This window comes from Camelus bactrianus, chromosome 10, assembly GCF_048773025.1.
Source record: "Camelus bactrianus isolate YW-2024 breed Bactrian camel chromosome 10, ASM4877302v1, whole genome shotgun sequence".
Taxonomy (NCBI): domain Eukaryota; kingdom Metazoa; phylum Chordata; class Mammalia; order Artiodactyla; family Camelidae; genus Camelus; species Camelus bactrianus.
In genome coordinates this window covers 52,333,775-52,356,340 of record NC_133548.1, presented here as the reverse complement: position 1 = coordinate 52,356,340, position 22,566 = coordinate 52,333,775, and the positions used below count along the sequence as shown (strand labels likewise).

The following is a 22,566-nucleotide window of genomic DNA, read 5'->3' as shown; positions in this document are numbered from 1 at the left end:
GAGGCTTGATGCCCCCTGGAGTAGACAGGACAGAGAGATCTTTGCTGGGATCTTGGCTTTTTATCATTTCCTAGTGATGTGACTTTGGGCAGGTTTCTGTAAATCAAGACGTCATGTTTCATAAAGTTGCCCTGAACACTGAGGCCTGAGATCTCCCATTAGAAAAAGTCATGGGCAAAGGCACAGCAGGTTTATGAGGCTCAGTTTGCTTGTCTATAAAATGGAGAAATTAAGACCTACCTTTAGTGTTGCTCTGATGAAGTAAGGAAACCTTCCTGAGAGCTTGGCTTATCGTCACATGTCACTAGATACTCACTCTCCTCCCGCTGACAGCCTCCTGGTGCCCAGACCTGAAGACCCTGCATGGACAAGGGCTTAATTTCATTTCATTCAGCACACATTTACTGACAGCTTAGTAGCCTCTAGAGGGAAGTCGACTGAAGGTACTGGGAATACCAAGCCCTCAGTGAAAAGACAGATTCGAGCTCTGCCCTTGCAGACCTCACAGCCTAATGGGGTTGTAATTCAATGGGATTCTAAGGTGCTATGAGAGGGAATTCATAGTTCACCTCAGCTGAGTACTTCTGTCTGCCAGTCACTGTGCTAAGGCCCCTACATGGACGGACAGTCTCACTAAACCCCTGAAACAAGACTAAGAAGCAGATAGTTCTATTATCCCCATTTTACAGAAGGAGAAATCAAGACTTTCAGAGGCTAAAAACTCACCCAAAGCCATAGAGCTGTTAAGTGGTGAAACCTGGTTTCAAACTCAATGTTCTCTGACTTTGCACTCTCCTTCCTGGCCACGGTGGCATCAAACTGGGGTCCAGAAAAGATTCGTAGTGTGGCCCAGGGTGTAAGTAGGGAAAGTGGGTTTGAACCCAAGGCATCTTGAGCCTAAGACATGACATTTAACCACATGCAGTAATTCTAGCAACCTGTCGCTTCATCTTGGCATGTCAGCATCTCTTCCGGGAGAAAGCAGTTTCTTCCAAACTACTGATGGATATAAAAAAGAGGGAAAGCTGTGGGTGTGACGGATGAGAATTCACCTCTCCCTCTGCTGGTTTTTAGCCTCCTGCAGAGCCCAAGCAATGGGGCTGGGTCGAGGGTAGAGAAAGGAAAGCCACCTGATAAACTGCCCTGACCTTCAGTGCTGATGTCTGTTTCAACAAAATAGGCTCCTCCCTGTAGGATCCTTGAGAGTCATTGCCTTGATTTCCTTTTATGGCCTCTTCAACTGTTGATAAAAATATAAAAAGAGTTTATGCCCACCTCAGTGATCTGCTGTCTCAATTGTGCAGTTTGGAGAGCATCAGGTCAAGTTTAAAGAGAGAAAGATCAGGGTGCCCAGAGAGCCCAAACTTCCTCATGGCCCCTGAGAACCAGTGGCAGCACCTGGGTGAGACAGCCTGCCAAATACCCCAGAGAAAGGAGTCATGCTTCTAGACTCACAGCCTGTGATGTATTAAGATAAGACCTCCACCCTTGAAGTGTACCGTCTGGAAGAAAAGACAGATGTGCAAACAAGTGATCGTAATTCAGAGTGAGCCATGGGGTCTAGAAGAGCCCAGAAGAGAGGCTTCGAACCCACCTGGGAGGGTGGTGTAAGAAGTGGTCATGGACGGCTTCTAAGAGAAGGGAATTTCTAATCTGAGTTAACCAGGTCATGCCTTTAGTGCAGAAGGAAAGAGCACGTGCAAAGCGGTGATTGTGAGACAAGCAGTGAGCTATTTCATAAGCAGTTTATAATTAGTCTTTTTAACCTTGGAACCTTCCTAAAGAGGGGAGCGGAGAGCTGTAGGTGCAGCCCTGGAGTGCTGGGCTCAGGTCAGATGGCGAGGGTCTTGTCCTATGGGTAGTGGGGAGCCACTGACGGCAGGGGAGCGACATGACCGTTTTCTTTTAGGAAGCTCACTTCTTGACACTGATGGATGTCAAGTGAACTAGAAGCGGGGTGAGCCTGTGGGCTGGGACCCGAGTGTTGTCTGTGGCCCTGGCCTAGTTATCTACCGATGAAAGCTTGAGTTGAGGGAGTGACAGTGCGAGCGGTGAGACTTCCACGGAGATGTGGAAGGGGAAGCCAGAGCACTCAGTAACCATTGCTAAGTTGTGGAACCTGAAAAAGAGGGAGAAGGCAATGGAGATTCCCAGCCGCCTGGTTTGATTGATGGGGCAGGTGGTGCTGGCAGCAGCTAGTGATGCTGAGATCAGGGGCAAAGAGGGAACGGGTAGGGGATGGGAAGCAGGGAGGCATTCAGTTGAGCTCTCTACATATCTCATTAGCGTGGCAGAGGCTGGAAGTTCAGGGAATAGTTTGAGGCTAGTTATTTAAAACTGCTTCATTGACAGGGAGCTCACCGTTTTGAGAGGTAGCCCATTGTGAAGCTTGGAAAGAAGGGTGTCCTGACTTTGAACTGCTGGTGCTTCCAGGTACCTTCCTGGCCTTGGCCCTGAATCTTCCTCCTGAAGCCCTGTGGAGTAGATTTGCCCCTTCCTCCACCCTTTGGCTATTTGAAGTCAGCAGTCGTGCTCTGCCCAGGAAATTCCTTCTTTCCAGGAAATTGTCTGGGAGGACAAGGGAAGCCACAAGGAATCAGACTGTCAGAGGCTGGAAGGAACCTCAGGAGATCATGTATAAAAATGAAGGAAACTCGTATTTGAGACACACAGACTGAGGTCCAGAGAAGGGAAGAGATTTTCCTAAAGTCATAGCATGAGTTAATGGCAAAGCTGGGAACAGTTCTTCAGTCCGGGGCTCTACTATTCCATGTAAGTGGGTGTTTAATTTCCCAGCTATGCATGGCTTAAGTGACGAGACCTGGAAAGCTAATCATAAGACATGTGGTGTTTCAGTTGGACTCCTAGACACACACTCCTTCTTTAAGCCCTTCCCCTACCCTGTCTTCTTTCCTAGCTAACAACATCGGTCCTTTGCTTACCCCTAGAGGAACATGGTTTCTAAACCCCTTACCATCCTGACTAGCTCCAGAGACCCCAGGGGAGGGTCAGCCCATACGGTGCTGGCATGATGTCCAGTCTACATGCTTCTCCTCTCATCAGCACAACCTGACCATCACCTCCCTCATTCTTAGCGCTCTACCTCTATGAATACAGCCCACTACATTTCCATGAGCTTCTTAATCTGTTCTAGCCTACTGCAGACTCCTGCTGAACTGAATTCCACCTTCTACACTCAACACACACACACTCCTATTGATAGATAAGTTTCCTTGTTGATTTGGGACTTGACCTAACAGTTCATGGGTCAGACCATTTCTGAAAAGGGCAGGAAGGTGACAGTGGAAGGAAGGAAAAGTTACTTGACAAGCAGAAAGCTTTCCCAGGACAAGTTCTGCCCTGAGGTGAACTTTAAGCTGGGGAAAAGCCATGTACCTAGTAAAACCCTGTGGCTGCAGCCAACCTTTTCTGAGCAGTCTGTTCACATTTTATAGGCAGGGGACTTTGTCTAATCCATCTCTGGGTCTCTGGCTCTATGGGGAGTGACCTTTGTGAAAGGAATGAAAGCAGGGAAGCAGGAAGGGAGAGAGGGAGGGAGGAAAGAAGAACCATATTTCTCTTCCTCCCAGTTCATCTTTCTGCATTCTTTGGTGCCCAGTGACACAGCACAGTCCAGTGCATAATTCTCTATGCACATGTTTTGCAAGCAGATGTTCATTCACAAATATCCCAGGTTCATCTGCCAAGAATGATACAGCCTTGATTTTAGAATTGGAGGAGGAGACACCACCTCTTCCTCCTGTGTGTTAGTTGGGGAAACTGGAGCTCAGATAGGTTAAATGCCTTGCCCAAGGTCACACAGCAATTATTAGCTGATAGGGACAAGTGCAAGAATGAAGTTTGGGCAAATGTTTGTTGATAGTTCTTTCAGGTTCAGAAGGTGGCCCTGCCAAATTATTCATATACACACTTAGATCACTTCTGATGCTCTTAGCTTGGTTTGCCTGTAAATTACCATGACCCTGGGAAGGGAGAGTAATGCTGATTCCACCTCTAACAGGGACCCTGACACTGCAGTTCCCTCAACTGTCCAGTCACGGCAGCAGGGTGCCCCTCACCCGGCCCCACCCTAGGAGAGCAGTCATTGCTGGATATGCATTTTAATGAAGCCTGGGATTCTGGTTCACTCTTGGAAGTGCTCTAACATTTGGCTTTAAAAGGCTGGAAGTTGGGGTGAGCCCTCTCAACACCCTTAAAGCTGCCCCTCTGGCTCCAGGCTCCTAGCCTACCCTCCAGGCTCTTGGAGGTGGACGTCAGCCTCTCTCTCTCGCCGCCAACCCTTCCCCCTCAGCGCCTCACAGCTCTCTGCTCTGGGTACCCAGGTCTCCACACCGTCCTGCTGCCTTAGGGGCCTGTATCTCTCAGCCTGTGAGCCTTTGTCCGTTCCAGTCCCCTGCCAAGAATGCCCACTCACTCCCCTTTATACACCTCCACCCTGTCTCTACTTCAGTACCCAGTTCAAGTCCTCGCTCTTCCTGGAAGCTTCCTGGGACCGCTCTACCTGCTACCTGCTGTAGCCTTGAGGGATGAGGCTCCTGCCTGGGACACTGCCCTGAAGCAGCTCTGCAGAGGATGGGCGCAGGGGAGTGACCTCAGCCTCTCTCTCCTGCCTCCTTTCAGTGACCTGCTGTGCTAATCACTAGCCAAAGCCATCTGGAAGCCAGGGGGCAGGGGAGCCCAGGTGATGCTGTCCTTAGCAGTCAGCCTCCTGTGACAGAGAGTGATTGAAACTGGGGATGGGAGTGGAGCCAAACAGGGAATAAAATCTTGTATTAGCTATTTGCCCATCCTAGATGAACCGACTAATCGCTGACCAGACGGCGTACCCACTTAGGATCACCGGGTCTCATGCATAGCATGCGGCTGGCTTTCCTGGCCCCTCCTGCCAAATGCCAGGTGTGCTTTCCCATCATAACAACCAGAAAACAGCCCCTTCCGCATTTGCAGAAACCTCTATTTGGAAAACCAGTGCACCCTACAATGAAGCTTTGCATTAGTTTTGTAAGACACTGTCCCTCAATACAAATTTCTCACATACAAGCACTTTAACAGTCGGATTGTTCACCCAAAGTTCTGCCCCGACTGCATGAACAAGGGAGCAGAAGCAGCTGCCCTGTGACCTCAGGGCACTCTTTCACTCCCCCTCAGGAGCCCTTGAAAGAGTCTCCTCAGGAAGCTCCAGTCCACCCGCCGCCCCTCTAAGGGCCCTCTCCATCTGTGTGTCCATCTGGGGTTTCAGGCTGAGTACATTTAGTATCCCTGCACATTGGCCATGACAGAGAATGAACAGCAGAGTAGTAAAAGTGAGCAGAGAGCATGTGTGCAGGGAGGGAACAAACGGGCAGAGAAAACAGCACACAAATGCAGCCCCCGGCCTCATGCTCAGACCGGCGGTTCCAGTTTAGACGTCACTGTTATTATTCATCCTGAGGAAATAATAATAATAATAATAATAATAATAACAACAACAACAACAACCACCCTGACTCTTACCTGGGACCCTTCAGTTTGTGAGGTGCTTTCCTAGACTTGTGACAAGTGACGAAGACGAAACTCAGTGAGGTTAAACAAGTGGTCCGGGATTATACAGCTCGAAGGAGGCTGAACGGAGGCTGGAAGTCAGGCCATTAGGCTCCGGCTGCCGACTGTGGTGACAGAGCTTTCTTTCTGGCCTCTCTAAATTAGTCGTGGAGGCCAAGGGTCATTAGCTCAGTTCTCAACACCGCTCCAGCACCATCCCGAGTCAGTGGTGGTCGATGGCATTTTAATGGAAGTCAAATAACTCTTTCTCTTGGCATTCTCTGGCAGCTGGAGTTTTCGTGTTTTATGATAATTAAATACCATCATCCTTCATATCTGACAGTCTTTAGGGCCCGATTAATGACCACCGTGCACACTGGGTCGTCATTAACTCTGCAGCCAGGAGACCTCCAGGCTCCCAGCCTGGCACCCTTTCTCCGAGCCACTGCTGGTCAGGATCGCAGAACCCATTCGGATTCTTTGCCTGAGCCAAAGCGCTGGAAGTGTACGCCTTTTTCCCTTGAATGTTCTCTTAGAGGAGGATACTGACAAGCTCCACTGGAGTTTTCCTAGCAGTCAAGCATCCCACAGTGTCTGGATCCTGCCTGTAGCCCGCCCCTGCTGGGTTCATTCTCCAGATGGCCCCCGGGCCCCTGGATGGATATCTGTCCCAAACACTAGTGTAAGCATGGTTCTCCTCTGCTCAGAGCCCATCAGGGCACCCCCCCCCCACTCTCCCAATAAAGATCAAGTTCTTTTGTTTGGCACTTCCAGACAACCACCACCTAGGCCTGCTCCCAGTGTCTCCACCGGCTTCCTGCCACTGCCCCGTCACAGCCACCCCGCACTACTTGGAGAAGTGCCCCAGTTGGCCTCTCAGCCCCTCTTTTTCTCTCTCTCTCTCTCTCTCTCAGGCTCTGAACCTTCACACATGCATTGTCCTCTGCCCAGAATACTCTTTAGACACAGAGCACATGTCACTTGTCATGAACCCTTCCCCACCCCTGACAGTCAGGCTGGCAGCCCCCTCTGTTCTCCATGGAGTGCCAGTGGGCTGCAGTGTACAGCTAACAAGGATTCCAGTAGCCAGTGCTTGTGGACACTCACTGTGGTGTGCACCATCCATCATAGGCTGCTTCCCCATGTCGACTCATACCGTATGTGTGAAGCAGAGTGGTTAGGAGTATGGGCTCTGGAGCCAGGCTGCCTGGGGTCAGATTCTGGCTGCAGGCACTCATTGGTTCAGTAAACTTGGGCAAACTACTTAGCCTTGCTGTGCCTTAGTTTCCTCATCTGCAAAGTGGGAGTCATAAGAGTACCTTCTTTATTAGAGGTGTCATAAGGATTAAATAAGTAAAGCACTTAGAGGCAGCCACATAGCATGTACTCAATAAATATTAACTATTACCATTTCATGACAGTTACCATTTTGCATAGTGTCTGTTATGTCTGTTATTTTTACTAAACTGTGAGCAGCTTTAAGTCAGGATCTGTATTTGTTTCGTCTCTGGATCTCTGTGTATTCAATATATGGTAGCCCTCCTTCTCTTCCTTTTGTTATGTTACTATTACAAACTCATTTTATACGTGAGGAATTAGAGACTCAGAGAACTTAAGTGACTTGCCCCAAATCATGTAGCTTGTCAGAGACAAAGCCAAGTCAGAACCTAGGTCTGGGAGACTCCTGAGCTCTGCTCTGGTACCTCCTTTTACATCTGTCCCCCAAACACCAGCTGTTTGTCAAGGCTGGGGCTCATCCTCATCTTAAAACTTGTCAAGTCCCTGCACACAACAGTATAATATTGCCGGTTGATTGAACAACCTCAGGGGCCCTCTCCTTAGGGAGCACCTTGAACCCAGGACAGAGCGGCACCTGACTTACTCTGAGATGTTTACCTAATGCAGAAAGGGGCCCACATCTTTGAAGACATGGAGACCCAATGTGTCCCCTTTGGTTCTGCGTGTCAGGCTGCAGGCACTCTCATTGCTTCTGATCTGCATGTTGAGCTCCAGGCAGCTTCCCGAGACCAGGGCTCCTGGAAGCCAGAAGGTTGTCCAGAATGGGATTCAGTTGTAACAAAAGTGCCACATTTCTGCCAGATATTTTCCTGCTCTTTCTCTCTCAAGGCTTTTTGCTTTGGCACCCCTGTTGTAAATGCTGTAGTGCTGATTGTCATGGTGACAATTTAGCACTTTACAACTTACCCATTCATCATTGCTTTATCATGACCATGGAATTAATGGTCACTTTTTTTTTTTTTTTTTAGCATTACTGTATTTCAGGCACTGTGCTAAGTACCTTACATACATGATCTCATTTACTTCTCATAACAGTCCTATCAGGTGGGCATTGCTCCATTTAATGAATAGAAAAATGAAGCTCCAGAGAGATTAAGTGTCTTGATCAAGGTAACACAGTTTATAAGTGGCAGAGCCAAACCGTGAACCCGAGGCTGTCTGACATCAAAGCCTAGTCTCTTTCTATTGCCTACTGCTCCACCCAGTGCTCTAAAGAACCTCAACTATGATCTCAGTTCAGGAAGATGCAGCCTAGAGGCTTCTAGATTTTTGTGTATATAACATGAAAAATGTCTGAAGTGTTGGGAGGGAACCAGCAACTGTAAATAGATGTGAGAGCTTGTAGGAAGTGAAAAAACAAACAAACAAAACAAACCTTCCTGGAAAACCAGGCTTCTTGCAAAACTCAGATAAGTAAGTGGCCTTTACTGACAGAGGCTTGCAACATAACAATAAAAATGACTCCTATCTGGGCTTGATTCAGAGACATACTTGGTGGCTGTATCTGCGAGAAGAGGGTGTGAATTGGAATTAGAGCACAGCTTTGCAGACGTTCCCAAGCTTACTCCTGGGTAGCAGGAGAAAAGCCATTACTTACGCGGACAAGAGGTCCACCTGCCTGATTTGCTGTCCCCTCCCCGCATTCCGTAAATATTGACAGAAGATATGGGATGAGTGGCACACAGGCCCTTCCTCTCAGGACCCAGTAGAGGCCCACTGTGTACTTGACACTTGAACAAAGGACATCGCTTTTCATTTCCAGAAAGTGGTGATGTAGGAATATGTGTACCTTTCACAGGTGCACAGAACAAGGACCAGGAAGGTGACATGAATTATAAAAGACCACCCAGCCAGTGAGGAGAAACCAGAAAAGAGTTCTCTTAGGCCAACTCTATCTCATTCACCATTGTATTCCCAACACCCAGTTTACAGGTCCTGGCACAGAAAGGGGATTCAGTACATGCTGAATGAGTGAATTGGTTCTGAGTTCCCTCCATAGATGGGGGTATAAATTGGGGAGAATAAGAGGAGAAAAGAAGGCCTCTTTATAGTCTCTCCCATCTGTCTTCACTCCTGGTCAGTGGCGCAGAGATGAGACTCCATTCAGACCAGAGAAAACATGGTCCTGGGAAGGTCATGACTTTTTTGGGGCTGTGATTGAGTCCCCACTGCTGAGCCCCAAAATACAGAGCTTTCCCCTAGGGAACCTGGGAGACATCAAAGTCCCCTTTCCTAGTGTTCTCAGAATGGAAGGAAAAACAAAGAGCCCAGCTGAAGCGCTTGGAACTCTGGCTACAGGCGAGTAAGTAAAGGGCTGCTCTGAGCCCGTGGCCTTGGGAGCCCAGTGGTCTGTGATGATATTTTGCATACAGAATACTCCCATCAGCCTTGCCTCCTGGACAGACTGCCCAGGCCACTCACATGAGCCATTCGCTCAGTAAACCTAGACCAAGTATCTGCTTGGTTCTAGGACCTGTGATCACAGCACAGAGGGGACAGGCGTTTTTGTACCTGCTAGAGGAGGCAAAATGGGGATATAAGCACGCAAGCTCTTGGGGAGAAGGAAAAGGTGAGTGGTCCACGTTACCTGTTATTAGCATTCAATGGAGGGAAAAAGAACATGGCGGGGGGGCATAGATCAAGGAAGCTTTCAGGATGGGGTGGCAATTGAGCTGAGCTTCAAAAAGTAGAATGGATTTAGACCAGGACACTCCTTACCCACATAGGAGAATTTCCTTTTAGAGGCTTGTACTAAAAATGTCATCATTCCAGGGCTCTTGGCAGTGCTTCCAAACAGTTATCAAGCTGGAGCCTGGCGTCCCCAGTTAGTCACAAACAGGTATCCGTAGGCTTGCAGGCCAACCTGTCCTGACCTAGGCCTCAGATGCTTGCATCTTCGCTGAGGGTCTTCTTCCTGCCTTTGGCCATGGAACCAGATGATCGAGCAGGTGTCAGCATGGTTTGAGAGATAGAATTCAGGCTATAGATTAATAAGAACCACTCTCTAATTTTGCAAGCCTCAGCTTCCTCATCTATAAAATGAGAATGATAATAATACTGTCCTCTAGGGGCTGTTGTGAGCATCAGAAAAGTTCAGGCTGGGACAGTATACAAGTATGTGCTCATATACATGCCAGCAGCTCTTAACATCAGTTAGGTGAAATGCCGTGGGAAGGTTAATGCCTAGTGAGGGGCCAAGAGCAAGATTAGGTGCCCCTTCTTTGCTGGCCTCCTGATAGCCTTTGGGCAGTAGTGCCCTGGACTGCAGCCAGCAGCCTGAAAGGCCAAGAGAAGGGAGGGCACTCCATCAGCCCAAGAGGCCTCTTCTGCTGCTGGCTTCTCTCTCAGTTTCCAAATGTCTCCATTAAAGTGCTGCCTGGGGACAGCTGGACAACACAAATGACCCAGCATATGCTCACCTTCTCCCTGAACCAAGGCTGTCTGTTATCTGAGTGGGACCCTCTGCCTGTTCACCTGGCTCCCAGGTTCTCTCCCCTCCCATCAGGGGGCATCCCTGTCAGCTCTCTTCTGGTCCAGGACCACAGCATGGCACATCTACATTCTGTGGCTTCCTGGGGACCATCTTCATTGGAGTTGAAATTTCAGCCACTCTGTGGCCCCAGCAGATCTCTTGGCCTCTGGGGGAAAGGGGTGGCTGGGAGGAGGTGGGGTAGGGGGGTAGAGAGAGGGAGCTGATGAGAGACAATGCTGGAAAGACAGGCATGGATCAAATTCTGAAGGGCTTGGTAGACCCTGTGTGGACTTGATCCTGAAAATAGCAGTTTGTAGGAAGGAAGCCATCTGCTCAGATGGGTTTCTGTTTCTCTTTCCCTCCTCGTGCTTCCCAACCTCACTCCCACCAGATTTGCTTTACAACTGGTTGGCATAAAAGATGGGGTTACCTAAAAAGCAGGTGCTTCTTCCATTAAAAATAGCCATAACACTGATAGTGCCTCAGACTTGATTGTGCTTGATGATTTCCAGAAAGCTGTCTCCTGAGTTAAGGAAGAGCACAGCCTTTGGAATATCATACCCGCCTTGGTTTGGACCCTGTACTCACTGACTCTCAGTCTCCTCTGTGAAATACAGGAGACTTGAGGGGAACAAATGGAGTGGAATACTTTGTAAGCTGTGACCTTCAGAAATATTTCCTTCCCATTGATTGCTTCATTTATATCACTGTACCTCTGTGATTCCCTTAATAAACCCTTTCCCCCATTTTACAGATGAGAAAACTGAGGCTCAAAGAGACTATGTAGCATGTCCAGGGCTGTCTTAGATTTAGGCCTTCTGAAACTGTGGCAGTAGCCCTGATGACCTCTAAATCACCTTCAGGGACAGTCTTCCCTTTTCTTGAAGAATATCGTAAATTCAAAGTGAAATAGCTTTGTCGTCCTGTCCTGTAGAATCTAAGCTTGACAGATGTCTTTCATTCTGTCTCCATCCCCTTTGGTTCAGATTGCAGTGTTCCTTCTAGGGTGGCTGACGAGATCCCTGGTTCCCAGCCATGGTCATCTCATCAAATGGTCAGTCACCCCACCTTTGCTATTCTCTTCCGTCTATGCTATCTCATTTTTTGCAGTATGGGTAGGCTGAGAATTTTTCAGGTCTTTAAGTTATGGTTTCTTTTTGCTTAACAGTTCTTTCTTCAATTCATTTCTCTCTTCTTTCATTTTACTCTAAGCTGCCAGGAGGAACCAAGCCACTCCTTCAACACTTGGCTTCCGAATCTCCTCAGTGAAATATCTCATTTCATTGCTCACAATTTCTACTTTCCACAAAACACTAGAACATGAACACAATTCAGCCAAGTTCTTTGCCACCAAGTAACAAGGACTGCCTTTTCTCCATTGTCCAAGAACATGCTCACTTCTGAGACCTCATCAGAATTGCCCTTAATGTCCAGCTCTATCAATCAATATTCTGTACATAATTATTTATGTTTTCTCTAAGAAGATGGAAGCTTTCTCTACATTTCTCTTTTTTTTCCCCTTAACTCTCACCAGAATCACATGTAACAGTCCCTCCACAGCAATATAGGCTTTTCCTAGCATGTAGACTCTACCCATTACCCAGTTCCAAAGCTGCTTCTACATGTTTTAGATATTTGTTACAGCATCATCACACTTTTGGGTACCAATTTCTGTCTCAGTCAGCTTGGGCTTCTGAAACAAACTACCAGAGACTGAGTGGCTTAAACAAACATTTATTTCTCACAGTTCTGGAGGCTGGGAAGTGGGAAGTCCAAGAACAAGGTGCTGGCAGATTCAGTGTCTGACGAGAGGTCTCTTCCTAGTTTGCAGAGGGCCACTGTCTTGCCGTGTCCTCACGTGGCCCAGAGACAAAGAGGGAGAGTGAGCTCTCTAGTCTGTTCTTCCAGGGGCACTAATCCCATCACGAAGACTGCGCCCTCCTGTCCTCATCTCAACCTGGTTACCTCCCCCACACCCCACCTGCAAATACTATGACATTTGGGACTAGGGTTTCCACATGTGAATTTTGGAGAGACAAACACGCCGTCCACAACAGCGGCCATGTGGTTAATAAGTGACAGAATCTAGAATAGAATCCAGTTTTCTGACCTCTTCACCCCCATAATATCCTTAGTTTCCAAAGCCTAGACTTGCCATGAGCATAGCTTATGTGAATGGTACTTAAGATTTACCTCCAGGACTTAACCTCATTTGTGGCATCACAAATAGAAGAAATAGAAACTATTTCTTTGTGGGTAATATCCACTTAGCCACATGCCCTTGGGTAGGGCACTTCACCTACCTGCTTTAAGTTTTTCATCTATAAATTTGAAGAAAATAATACCTATTGCTCCAAGTAGTTGAAAGAGTAAATATATTTATCTTAATTCCCTCATCTGTAAAATGGGGATACAAACAGTACCTGCTCAGTAGTAAATTATGAGGATTAGATGAATTAACACAGGTAGAGGGCTCAGAAGAGTGCCTAGCACATAGTAAGTGCTCCAGAAATATTAGCGGTGGTTTTTAATTCCCCTAGACACCAGCATGGCTCACTCTCTTTACTCAGAAATCACCTTCTCCCTGAGGCCATCACTGGCCATCCGATCTAAAGTTCCACCACTGCCCCCACTTACACAGGCCACAGTCCCCTTCCCAGCTTCATGTGTTCTCAGATATATCACCATCTCAGATATATCCTGCTTGTTTCATTTGCTGTGGCCCACTATATTTAATTAGTGATTCTCAAGTTTTAGCAAACATTAGAATCACCTGGAGAGTTTGTGCGATCAGATTGCTGGGCCCCTCCCAAGGGTTCATGGTTCAGTAAGTCTGGGGCAGGGCCCAAGAATTTTCATTTCTAACAAATTCCCAGGTGATGTTGAAGCTCCTGGTTCCGGCCATAACCCTAAAGTGTCTAAAACAGCGTGAGGTTGGGGACATGGGAGGGTACTCTTTTTCCTTTTTTTTTTTTTTTTAACCTTGTTTATTGTCTTTCACTAAAATTTTCTGCTTTGTTCGTTGATGTATCCCCAGCACCTAGAATAGTAGGTGCTCAATGAATGACCGTCAAGTGAATGTTTATTGAATGCATGACCGTGTCCAGTTCGCCAGTGCCGGCGGCAGGCCCAGCTGCTCCTGCGCGGTCCCCGTGGGGCCCTCCCGCAGCCGCGCTGCCCGGCGCCCCGCTGACCGCGCGTGTTTGTGCCCTTAGATCACCCGGGCGGCCTGCAGAACCACTCGCGGCTCCGGACGCCGCCGCCGCCGCTCTCGCACGCCCACACCCCCAACCAGCACCACGCGGCCTCTGTGAACTCCCTGAACCGGGGCAACTTCACGCCAAGGAGCAATCCCAGCCCGGCCCCCACGGACCACTCGCTCTCCGGAGAGCCGGTGGCTGGCAGCGCGCAGGAGCCGGCCCACGTCCAGGACAACTGGCTGCTCAACAGCAACATCCCGCTGGAGACCAGGTGCGGGGCGTGCAGGGCGCGCGGGGCGGGTGGCTGGGCTGCGAGCCCGGGTTCTGGTGCGGCCCTGCTGTGTGCCGGCTCCTTGGCCTGGCCCCAGAGCTGGGGTCGCGGCTGGGGCCACAGCATAGAGGTGCGGTGCTCAGGCTGCGGGAGAGAAGGGCCGTGGGAAGTCGGGGGAAAGAGCTGGGGCTGGATGTTCAGGGCTAGCCTGCTGCTCACTGAAGGTATGGCCTTGGTCAAGTTGCTGACCCGCTCTGTGCCTCACTTTCTACACTAAGGGGATGCAGCTCTCTGGAAAGCACTGCTGTAACAGTGAAGGAGAGCTGATGTGTGTTAACAGGGCTGGTACTGGTGTGTGGCAGAGAGCAGGCTTCCAGGGTTTGATTTGGGCCCATCCCTCCGGCGTTCCCTACTGTGACTTGGTCACACTCTACCTGGCATGGTGCCTGCCTGGACTGTGATGGGTGCTGGGTCAAGGCCATCTACCCTCACCTCCTCTTCTCCTCCCCTGCTGGCCTATCCCCTCTGTCTCCAAAGCCCTAACCATCCCTATCACGGATACATCCGAGTTTTGGTTACAGAGGCTTTCATATGTGAGATAAGATATCCTCACAACTTTATGAAATAGTATAACTGTTGTGTTCCCATTTGAGAGATTTGGAAACTGAGACTCAGAGAGGGTAGGTGGCTAGTTCGGGTCACACAGGCAGTCCAAGTATAGCTGAGATTTGAACCCAGGTTGCCTGGCTTCCTGGTGCAGTGCTGTCTCCCTACACCACCACCACCTTCTGGCCTGAACCCCTCTGCCTCTCTCTTCTTCCAGCCTCCTAGAATGCTTCTTTCAGCTCAGGGATTGCAGTCAGCCTCAGTTTGTAGCCATCTTCCTTCCCGAAGCCACTATTTTTCCCAAATAGAAATGATTTTTTTTAAATTTAAAAAACCATACAAACTCATAGAGAAAATGCAGAAAGATATAACACTCCAAGATAAGCACTGTTGACTTTGGGGGACATGGCCTTTATCTACTTTCTCTAAGCAGGAGGAAGTATCCCAGGCTGGACAATTGGAACCTCTTACTCTTCTACCCTATTTCTCGTAGTAGTGGGAAATAGAGATTTTATTTTATCCAACTCCTGTTCTTTCCCTGGGAAGAGAAAAAAAAGTTATACCACATTTAAGGAAATGAAATTAAACTGTACATGGAAAGTGTACCCATCTGACTCTGCTGTGATATTCCCATAGTGAACTAGTGGGGTCAGGTGAGAGAAATCAGCATCCTTTCATGCCATTTTACTCCTTTAGAATCATTTTTCTACAAGCAAATTTCTCAGAGGTATGGCCCAAACTGCCCCAGTCTCTTAATTAATATGTTTCTGTTGACAACCTTTAAAATAATGTGTGACTTTTCCCTACATGCCTCCTTTGCTCTCGTCACTGACAAGAGTTGGCTAATTGTATGTCTCCCCACCCAGAGTAGCTTAATCAGTTCTCCATTATTTCCATTGCATTTATTGAATGAATGCACGTGGTCAATAGAAGCCAGCAAGTAATCAATTGTTCTGATTCTCTGCATGGAGTGTGGCAACCACTCCCTCTGCTTGGATGTTCATTTTTCTCACGTAGGATCAAAGTAGGTGGTTCTCCAGGTTTTTCAAGGACAGGAAAATAAAGGACCAGCAGCTGGGACGTTATCCTGAGGGTTAGTTCGGGATGCGAAGGTGGTCCCAGCTTTCCTTTCTTGCTTCCTCAGCCAGTGCTCATGTGCCTATCTGACCCTCTCTCCTCCCACCTCCATTACTCAAACCACATGGAACTTTGTTTTCTTTTTCTCTTATATTTTATTACTCTGTAGAACAGTTAGGAAATGGAAATAAGAAAGAAAAGAAACTCACCCCCATCTACCACCAAGTGGTAACCGTTGTTAACATGTCGGCATATACTCATACACACCATCTTGTGTATATCTATACATGTATATAACATAATATATATATATATATATATATATATATATATATATATATATATATATATATATTTGATATTCAGTATATGTGTATTTATTTATCAGTATTCCACCAAATCCTTGGGCCTTTCATGCTTCTGTGCCTTTGCACAATTCTCTATGGGAGTTGCCCTCCTCGCTTCTTGGTCTAGCCGAGTCCTACTTATTCGAGGACCCAAATGAAATGTTCAGGGAAGGCTTCCTCTGTGACCCCAGAGTTCTGTGCATCTAAATATAGCTTAAATATCTGTGAAGCATAATAAAGCAAAGCAATAAAATGATGTCTGCCTGCAAAAGAAAGAAATAAATAAGTAAAGATAGCCTAAAGTTGGGAGAGGTTCCTGATACAGTGGATAACAATCAGAATTCTGGATCCTAATAGCAACTGGTTGATGGCGTAAAACCAACAAGGTGTAGTTTAAAAGAGGGATTGATGTCAAGTCTGACCGACAGAATCACAAGTAATTGTAGCCAGCTTGGTGAGGTGGAAAAGATGTGGGCTTTAGATTAGATGGACCTGGATTTCTTCCCTTGGCTTTAACACTTCCTAGCTGGGCCACTTCCTTGATGTCTCCTTCTATAAACTGGGATAAGAATTCATGCCTCTCAGGTTGGGAGTAAATGAAATATATGAGAGACACACAGCACAGTGCCTGGCATTAAAAGACATTCTATAAAAGCTGTTTCCTTTTTTCCCCATTATATATCTGCTGCCCATATCAATCCTGTGAAGAAAAGAGTCATTCAAAAAAAAAAAAATGTATTCAGCTCCTACTCACCAGAGGAGTTGAGAGGAAATCACAGGTTCTGCATCTTTTCTCCTTTGAGGTTTGGCCCTGGTGGACTGAGGGCATAAGTGATGGTCCAGTCACTGTGGCGAGTTGTTCCAAGCACAGGTTTTAGGGTGAGACACACCCTATGCTCAGCTCCCACCCCAGTGCTCACTGGCTACGGACCTAGAGCTTATAAGGCTTTGTCTCTAAAAGGGAGAAAACAGTAGTGAATTCCTGTTCTGATTATCTCTTGCTGCATAACAGACTACTCCAAAACTTACTGGTTTAAAAAAAAAAAATCAGTTGATTTTACTCCACAGTGTGAGTCAGGAGTTCAGGGAGAGCACCGCTGGGCTGGTCTTCTGCTCCACGTGGGGAGGGCTGGACTGGGGTCAGTCAGTGGTGCTTGGCTGTTGGCTGGGCTAGTCTGAAGGACCCGAGATGGATCCACTCACGTACCCTGACACCTTGGGGGAGGCAGCTGGACAGCTGAGCTCGGCGGGGCCCCTCTCCTTCTAATGTGGTGTCAGGGCCTCTCCACATGGCCTTCCCTGCAGGGCGTTGTACTTCATCCTCAGCAGCTAAGGGCTCCATGACACTGAGACGGAAAGCCATCCTCAAGACTTGGCCTGGACTGGCACAGTGTCACTTCCGCCATATTCTGTAGGTCAAAGCCAGCTTCAAGGGAGGGCCAGGAGACCCCACTTCCCAAAGGGAGAGGTGCCCAAGAATATTCATCCACCTTAAATCTACCACACTGCCTCGTAAGGCTGTTAGGGCAGCTACATAAAATAATGCCTGAAAATGTCTCAGCACACAATAAGTGCTCAAACTACTTATCACGTAGTACCTGTTGTCCAGTAAATATTCATGCCATGCCTACTGTGTGCCCAGCAGGTGAGACGTTTAAGAGAACAGACTGCAGTAGGATAGAGGTGAGCACAGGAAACGTGTTGTGGTTTAATTGCCTCGGGATCCCCAGCACACAACACAGCCTGGCCACCTGGTGGGAGCTTGATGCGTGGTAACACACAGGTGAAATAAAGGAATGACTGATGGAACAAATGAGTGAATAACTAGACTCACCTGAGACTTGAGTGGGGTCAAAGGGAAGACTTCCCAGTGAACCTGGTGCTGTGCGGCTGCAAGTTGAAGGGTGGGCAGGAGGCCCCAGGTAGAGCTGGGGAGGAAAAGGGGGCCTGCAAGAGGCAGGCACAGCCTGAACAAAGGCCTGAAAGCCCCAGGGAGCAGGGCCTGTTTGAGGCCATTGTCCTAAACATCTTTGCCAAGTTCCACCAGCACGGGGAACTGCCTGATGCCAGAGACACAGTCACAGGCCTTCCCGAATTGTCAGACTGAGTCTCTGTTGAGAGTCTAAAGTAAATAGCTGAGCAAATACTGTGACAGCTGGTAGAATGACCAAGAGGGATTTTGATTGCAGACCCAGGGCAGGAAAAGGAAGGCTAGCAAAAGGACGAAGGAGAGAGAGGACTTGGTTAACCTGCTCCTTTCTCTGCACCCTCTGTGCCTCTGGCACTCACCCAAGGGTCCCCCAGGAGGAGGAGATCAGGTGTACCTGTGCTCCCCAGAGCTGGGGTATGATGTTGCTTTAAGCCATGCAGGTGCAAATGTGGTCCACTCTGGTGGGAGCCATGTGTTCAGGGTTCCCTAAAACCTGACCCACTTCTTTCACACGCTGCAGCATCAGATGCTTAATTGATTTCCCAGGGACTGTCTGATTAATGACCCGTCAGGCTCCTGTTGGATGAAGGGGAAGCTGGAGCAGAAGGCCACCAGACCTCGGCTCTATTGCATCTCATCTCAGGCCTGGCCGGCGAGCCTGGGGCCCATTTTGTGGTCACATTCAGATTGGGGAACAGCCCTGCCCACCCTCAGGGAGGCTATCCTATGGTCTCCAGCCAAGCCTTGGTGTACTTCCCAGAGTGGCACACGTTACCTTCTGGTGCACCAGGCGGGCCCCTGAGCATCACAGGGGATCAGGAGGGACAGTCGTCCCTGTCATTTGGTGATGACCTGCATAAGATGCAGCCTCTGCCGCATGAGAAGCTCAGGGTCTAGTGAGGGAGGCAGACCCGTAAATTAATGAATGCAGACAGGGCTCTGTGGATGACGCTTCGACGAGGGGAGGCCTCCCAGCAGAGAGGGGCGTGTGGCTCCCTCTGCTTGGAGGCATCGAGTAACAGTCATAACAAACACTCGTAGGGCCCTTACTGGGTGCTCTAATGAGCTTCCAACCAGGGAAGCTCATTACAGACTCAGTGCCCAGGGTTTTTATCGGGGGCTGGTCACATGGACACCTCCTGCCTGGCAAGTTCCCAAAATCCAGACTCCCAGAAGGAAAGCAGGTGTTCAGCATAAACCATATTGTTTTTGTAAATAGTCTAGGCTCAGTGAGTCAGCCCATCTCATTAGTCAGTGGTGGGAACCCTCCTGAAACCTACGTTCCCAGACACCAGCCAAGGGCCAACCTGATAAGAGAGCAGTCAGGACGGCTATCTTAGCTCTTCCGCATGGGGAGGTAGTCTTACTCTCATCCACACTTATGAGATCAAGAATCTGAAGAACAGAAAACTTAAGGAACTTGCCTGAGGAGCCACAGCCGGTGGGTGCCGGGGCCAAGATCCGCACCCAGGCAGGCTGGTTCCAGAGCTTATGCCCCGAACCACTGTCCAGTGCCGCCTTCCTTATTGTTAAAGGTGGCACTCTGGGGCATGTATTAGTAGGAATCTGCAGGGGAGAAAGGAATTCTGAGATGAGGGACTGTTGTCCAAAGGCCAAAAGGGTTCTTGGCATTTTGCAGAGATGGCTAAGGGTCAGATGAAGTGAGAACACAGAGGTTTCCCCGTTGAGTTGGCAGTAAATGGGGATCAGTGAAGGAGGACCTTGGGTTCCATGAATAGGAGGTGGCACTTTCCCTGTGGGCTTGGGGCCGGGGGGGAGGTAGAAGTGGAGGTGAGTAGCTGTCAACACCTTTCAGATAGAGTGCCATCATGGGATGGGCCTGGAAGACCTGGTCCAGTTTTGTTTCTTTGTTCATTCATTTGTTCAAATGCCAGCTCAGTAACTAACGCTAAGTGTGGTCTTGGCCGAGTCTCTGATGCCCCACATACCTTCGGGGTCTCAGCTACAAAATGTGGGGTGTGATCCCTGCCTGTCCTACCCTACCAGGTGACTGTCCCAGGGCTTTGTGGGTGGAAACATGGTCCAGGACAGTGAACAGGGCAATACTGAAGAACTGCTAGCCACTACACCTTCCCAGCCGCTTCCTTCCCCAGGGCCATTTCTTCTGCCCTCGGGAGGCAAGCTCAGCCAGCCCTGGGTCAGAGGGATGGAACCCCTGCATCAGTCAGCTCCGAGACTAGCCCAGCACCTCCTCTCAGGCCTCAAGGGGAGCCAGTCTCCTCCCCTCTGGAAGAAGAGCTTTAAGAGCAGTGCAGCACCAGGCTGCAGTTCCCTCTCCAAGCACATGGTAAGTCTTTCCTGACAGGCAGCCTGGGGCTGAGAGAGATCTGGGTTTGAGTCCCATCTCTAGCTTTTCATGGCTGTGTGATCTTGGGCGGTCAGTTAACCTCTCTGGGCCTCAGTTTCCATATCTATGAACTGAGTTAGCAACACCATCCAGGGTCAGGGTCAGGGTCAGATGAATCTGGCGGCCACATCTGAGCTCCTGGCAGCAGTGAGCTGGAGACTCTGCAGGACTGTGACCCACAGAGGGCTCAGCAGCTCAGGGACCCCGTCAGGAAATCCTCATAACTTTTGTGTTTCAGAAGAACTGGAAACCCAGAGTGTTAGGGGCAGAGGGGGATGGGACATTTAGCGGGGAGCCTTGAACTGGGAGGACACCTGGGTTTTCATTTCAGCTCTGCCACTGACTCGCTGTGGGTATGGGGAAGGACACATGCCTCTCTGGATATTAGTTTTCTCGTCAGTCAGATGAGACCTAATAATTACACCCAGAACTCAGCTTTGAAAAAGCACAGAGTAAGGTTCACTATTTCAAGGCAGCAGTAGCATTCTAAATAGGCAGCATTTTCAGCAAGTGCTGCTGTCCCCCCAGATCCCTGCGTGATCTAAGTAATTAACATCCAAATTAGCGTGGTGTGGGCGCCCCTCCAGGAAACCGTGTAGTGTGCTCTCTCTCTCTCTCTAGAGACCCTTTGTTCTGCCTCTTCCCTTGTCCGAATAGATCTGTACTTTTAGGAGATAATTGTCTGCACGCTCTCTTTTTAAATAACTATTTCCTCTTAAATTATAAAATTAAAAATAAATATCTCTCTTGATCCAGACACTGGGAAATCCCCACTGTGAACCTTTTGATCTTTACCCTTTGTCTTTTTTTTCTCTGAATATATTTATCTATTTGTTTCTGGTGAGTCTTAAGGTATAGATCTGACTCTCTGAGAGCACAGTCCTAGCTTAGTGATGCGGGCCGGACTCCCAGGTGTTCTGGTGAGTGTGCCACACGGCCCTGGGGAGGCAGCAAGAACCCATCCCTGGGCACCCCCGACAGGAGCAGTTAGGGACTGCTCATGCTGGGCCATATGGACTATAGAAAGACTGAAAATTGCCCCCGGAAATGCAGGGAATGGAGGAAATAATAATAAAACATCACGCGTGCTACCCTCAATTAAGCACCAACTGTGTACCTGCTGTGTACCAGACACACTTCCCTTTGTATACCTTGTCATCTGCAGTATTCAGCAAATATTATTTGAGTGCCTACTACCATGTACCAGGCAGTCTTCCAGACTCTGCACATGGGCACAGAGGAAGATACATAAGGGTCCTACCCTCATGGGAGTAAATTACATTAGGAAAAAGCACAATATGCAGACGTTGTATACATATACACATACATACACATACATATCCATGTATACATATATGTGTATGTGTACGCACGTCTAGTGCTGCGTAGAAAACTAGAGCAGTGCAGAGGCGGGTGATTAGGAAGAGCAGGGTGGGAGCTCTTACAGTCAGGGGGCGAATGGAGGGAGTGATCTGTGCAGATATTCAGGGGAAGGTGAGTCAGGCAAATGGCTTAGCCTGTTGGAGAAACAGCGTGGAGGCCAGTGTAAGTGCAGCAGCACAGAAGATGAGGTTGGGGAGGTCTCAGAGGGGAGATCTGCCAGAGCTTGTGGGCTCCAGTAAGGACACTGGTTTTATTCCTCTGAAGCCATTGGACGGTCGAGGGCAGAGCAGTGGCATGATCTGGGGATGATACTTCAGCTTCTCTGAGGAGAGCGATTATCCCGGTGATGATCCCTGCGGGAGGGCCGGGGCGTGATGGACCCGGGCCCTCCTGACCCCGGGGCCTGTTTGCCTCATGCTGTGTCGCAAGGCCTGCCATCAGGAGAAATGAGGTCCCTCTGAGCAACGGGCACACCCTGCAGTGACTCCCAGGCTCTGGGGGATGCCCCGGGGATGGTGAACACCACTAGAACTGTCTGCTGCCCAGGAGTCCCTTGAAGGGAAGGTCCCCAGCACCACAGCAGGACTCAGAGGCTGGACAGCAGCACGGGGTTGTGAGCAGAGGGGGCCTAACAAACCCAGGCTTCGGGCCAGCACTGCTGCTTGCTTACTGTACGACAGGACCTTAGGAAGGTTGCTTCCCCAAGCCTTGCCGGGCCAGCCTGCAAAACAGAGACGGTGGTAGAGACTCTGTAGGGATGTTGTGGGGAGGAAGATTCTCTCCGAGTGGCAGCTGCAGAGTTCCAGACGATGAATAGTATTTGGGGGCTGTAGGGGAGGTAGCAGCTATGGTGGTCGGCATCAGAGCTTCTGTAATCTTTGTTTAGCCTTGAAAATTCTTCCAGCATTACTCACTTGGCCCTATAGCCTCCTGTGAGCTTATTACAGTTATCCTATCCCCATTTTACAGATGGAGAAAGTACTGTAAGATCAGAAGAGGTTAAAGTGTTTACAGCCAGAAAGTGCAGGAAAGGGACTTGAAGTTAGGTTTTCTGGTCCTCAAGTCCTGGTCA

General features: G+C 48.9%; 1 protein-coding gene across 11 annotated transcripts in view; it reads left to right on the top strand.

The window, feature by feature from the left end:
* Nucleotides 1-22,566, top strand: part of TENM4 (teneurin transmembrane protein 4) — a 743,689-nt gene that overhangs the window by 505,518 nt on the left and 215,605 nt on the right. For all 11 annotated transcript variants that reach the window (XR_012509759.1, XM_074372753.1, XM_074372746.1 and 8 more), the window contains one exon: nt 13,528-13,783. Coding sequence is in view for 10 of the 11 variants with exons in the window: in XM_074372753.1 (XP_074228854.1) it covers nt 13,528-13,783 (256 nt within the window). In the remaining variant the exon portion in view is untranslated. The remainder of the gene's footprint in view (nt 1-13,527; nt 13,784-22,566) is intronic.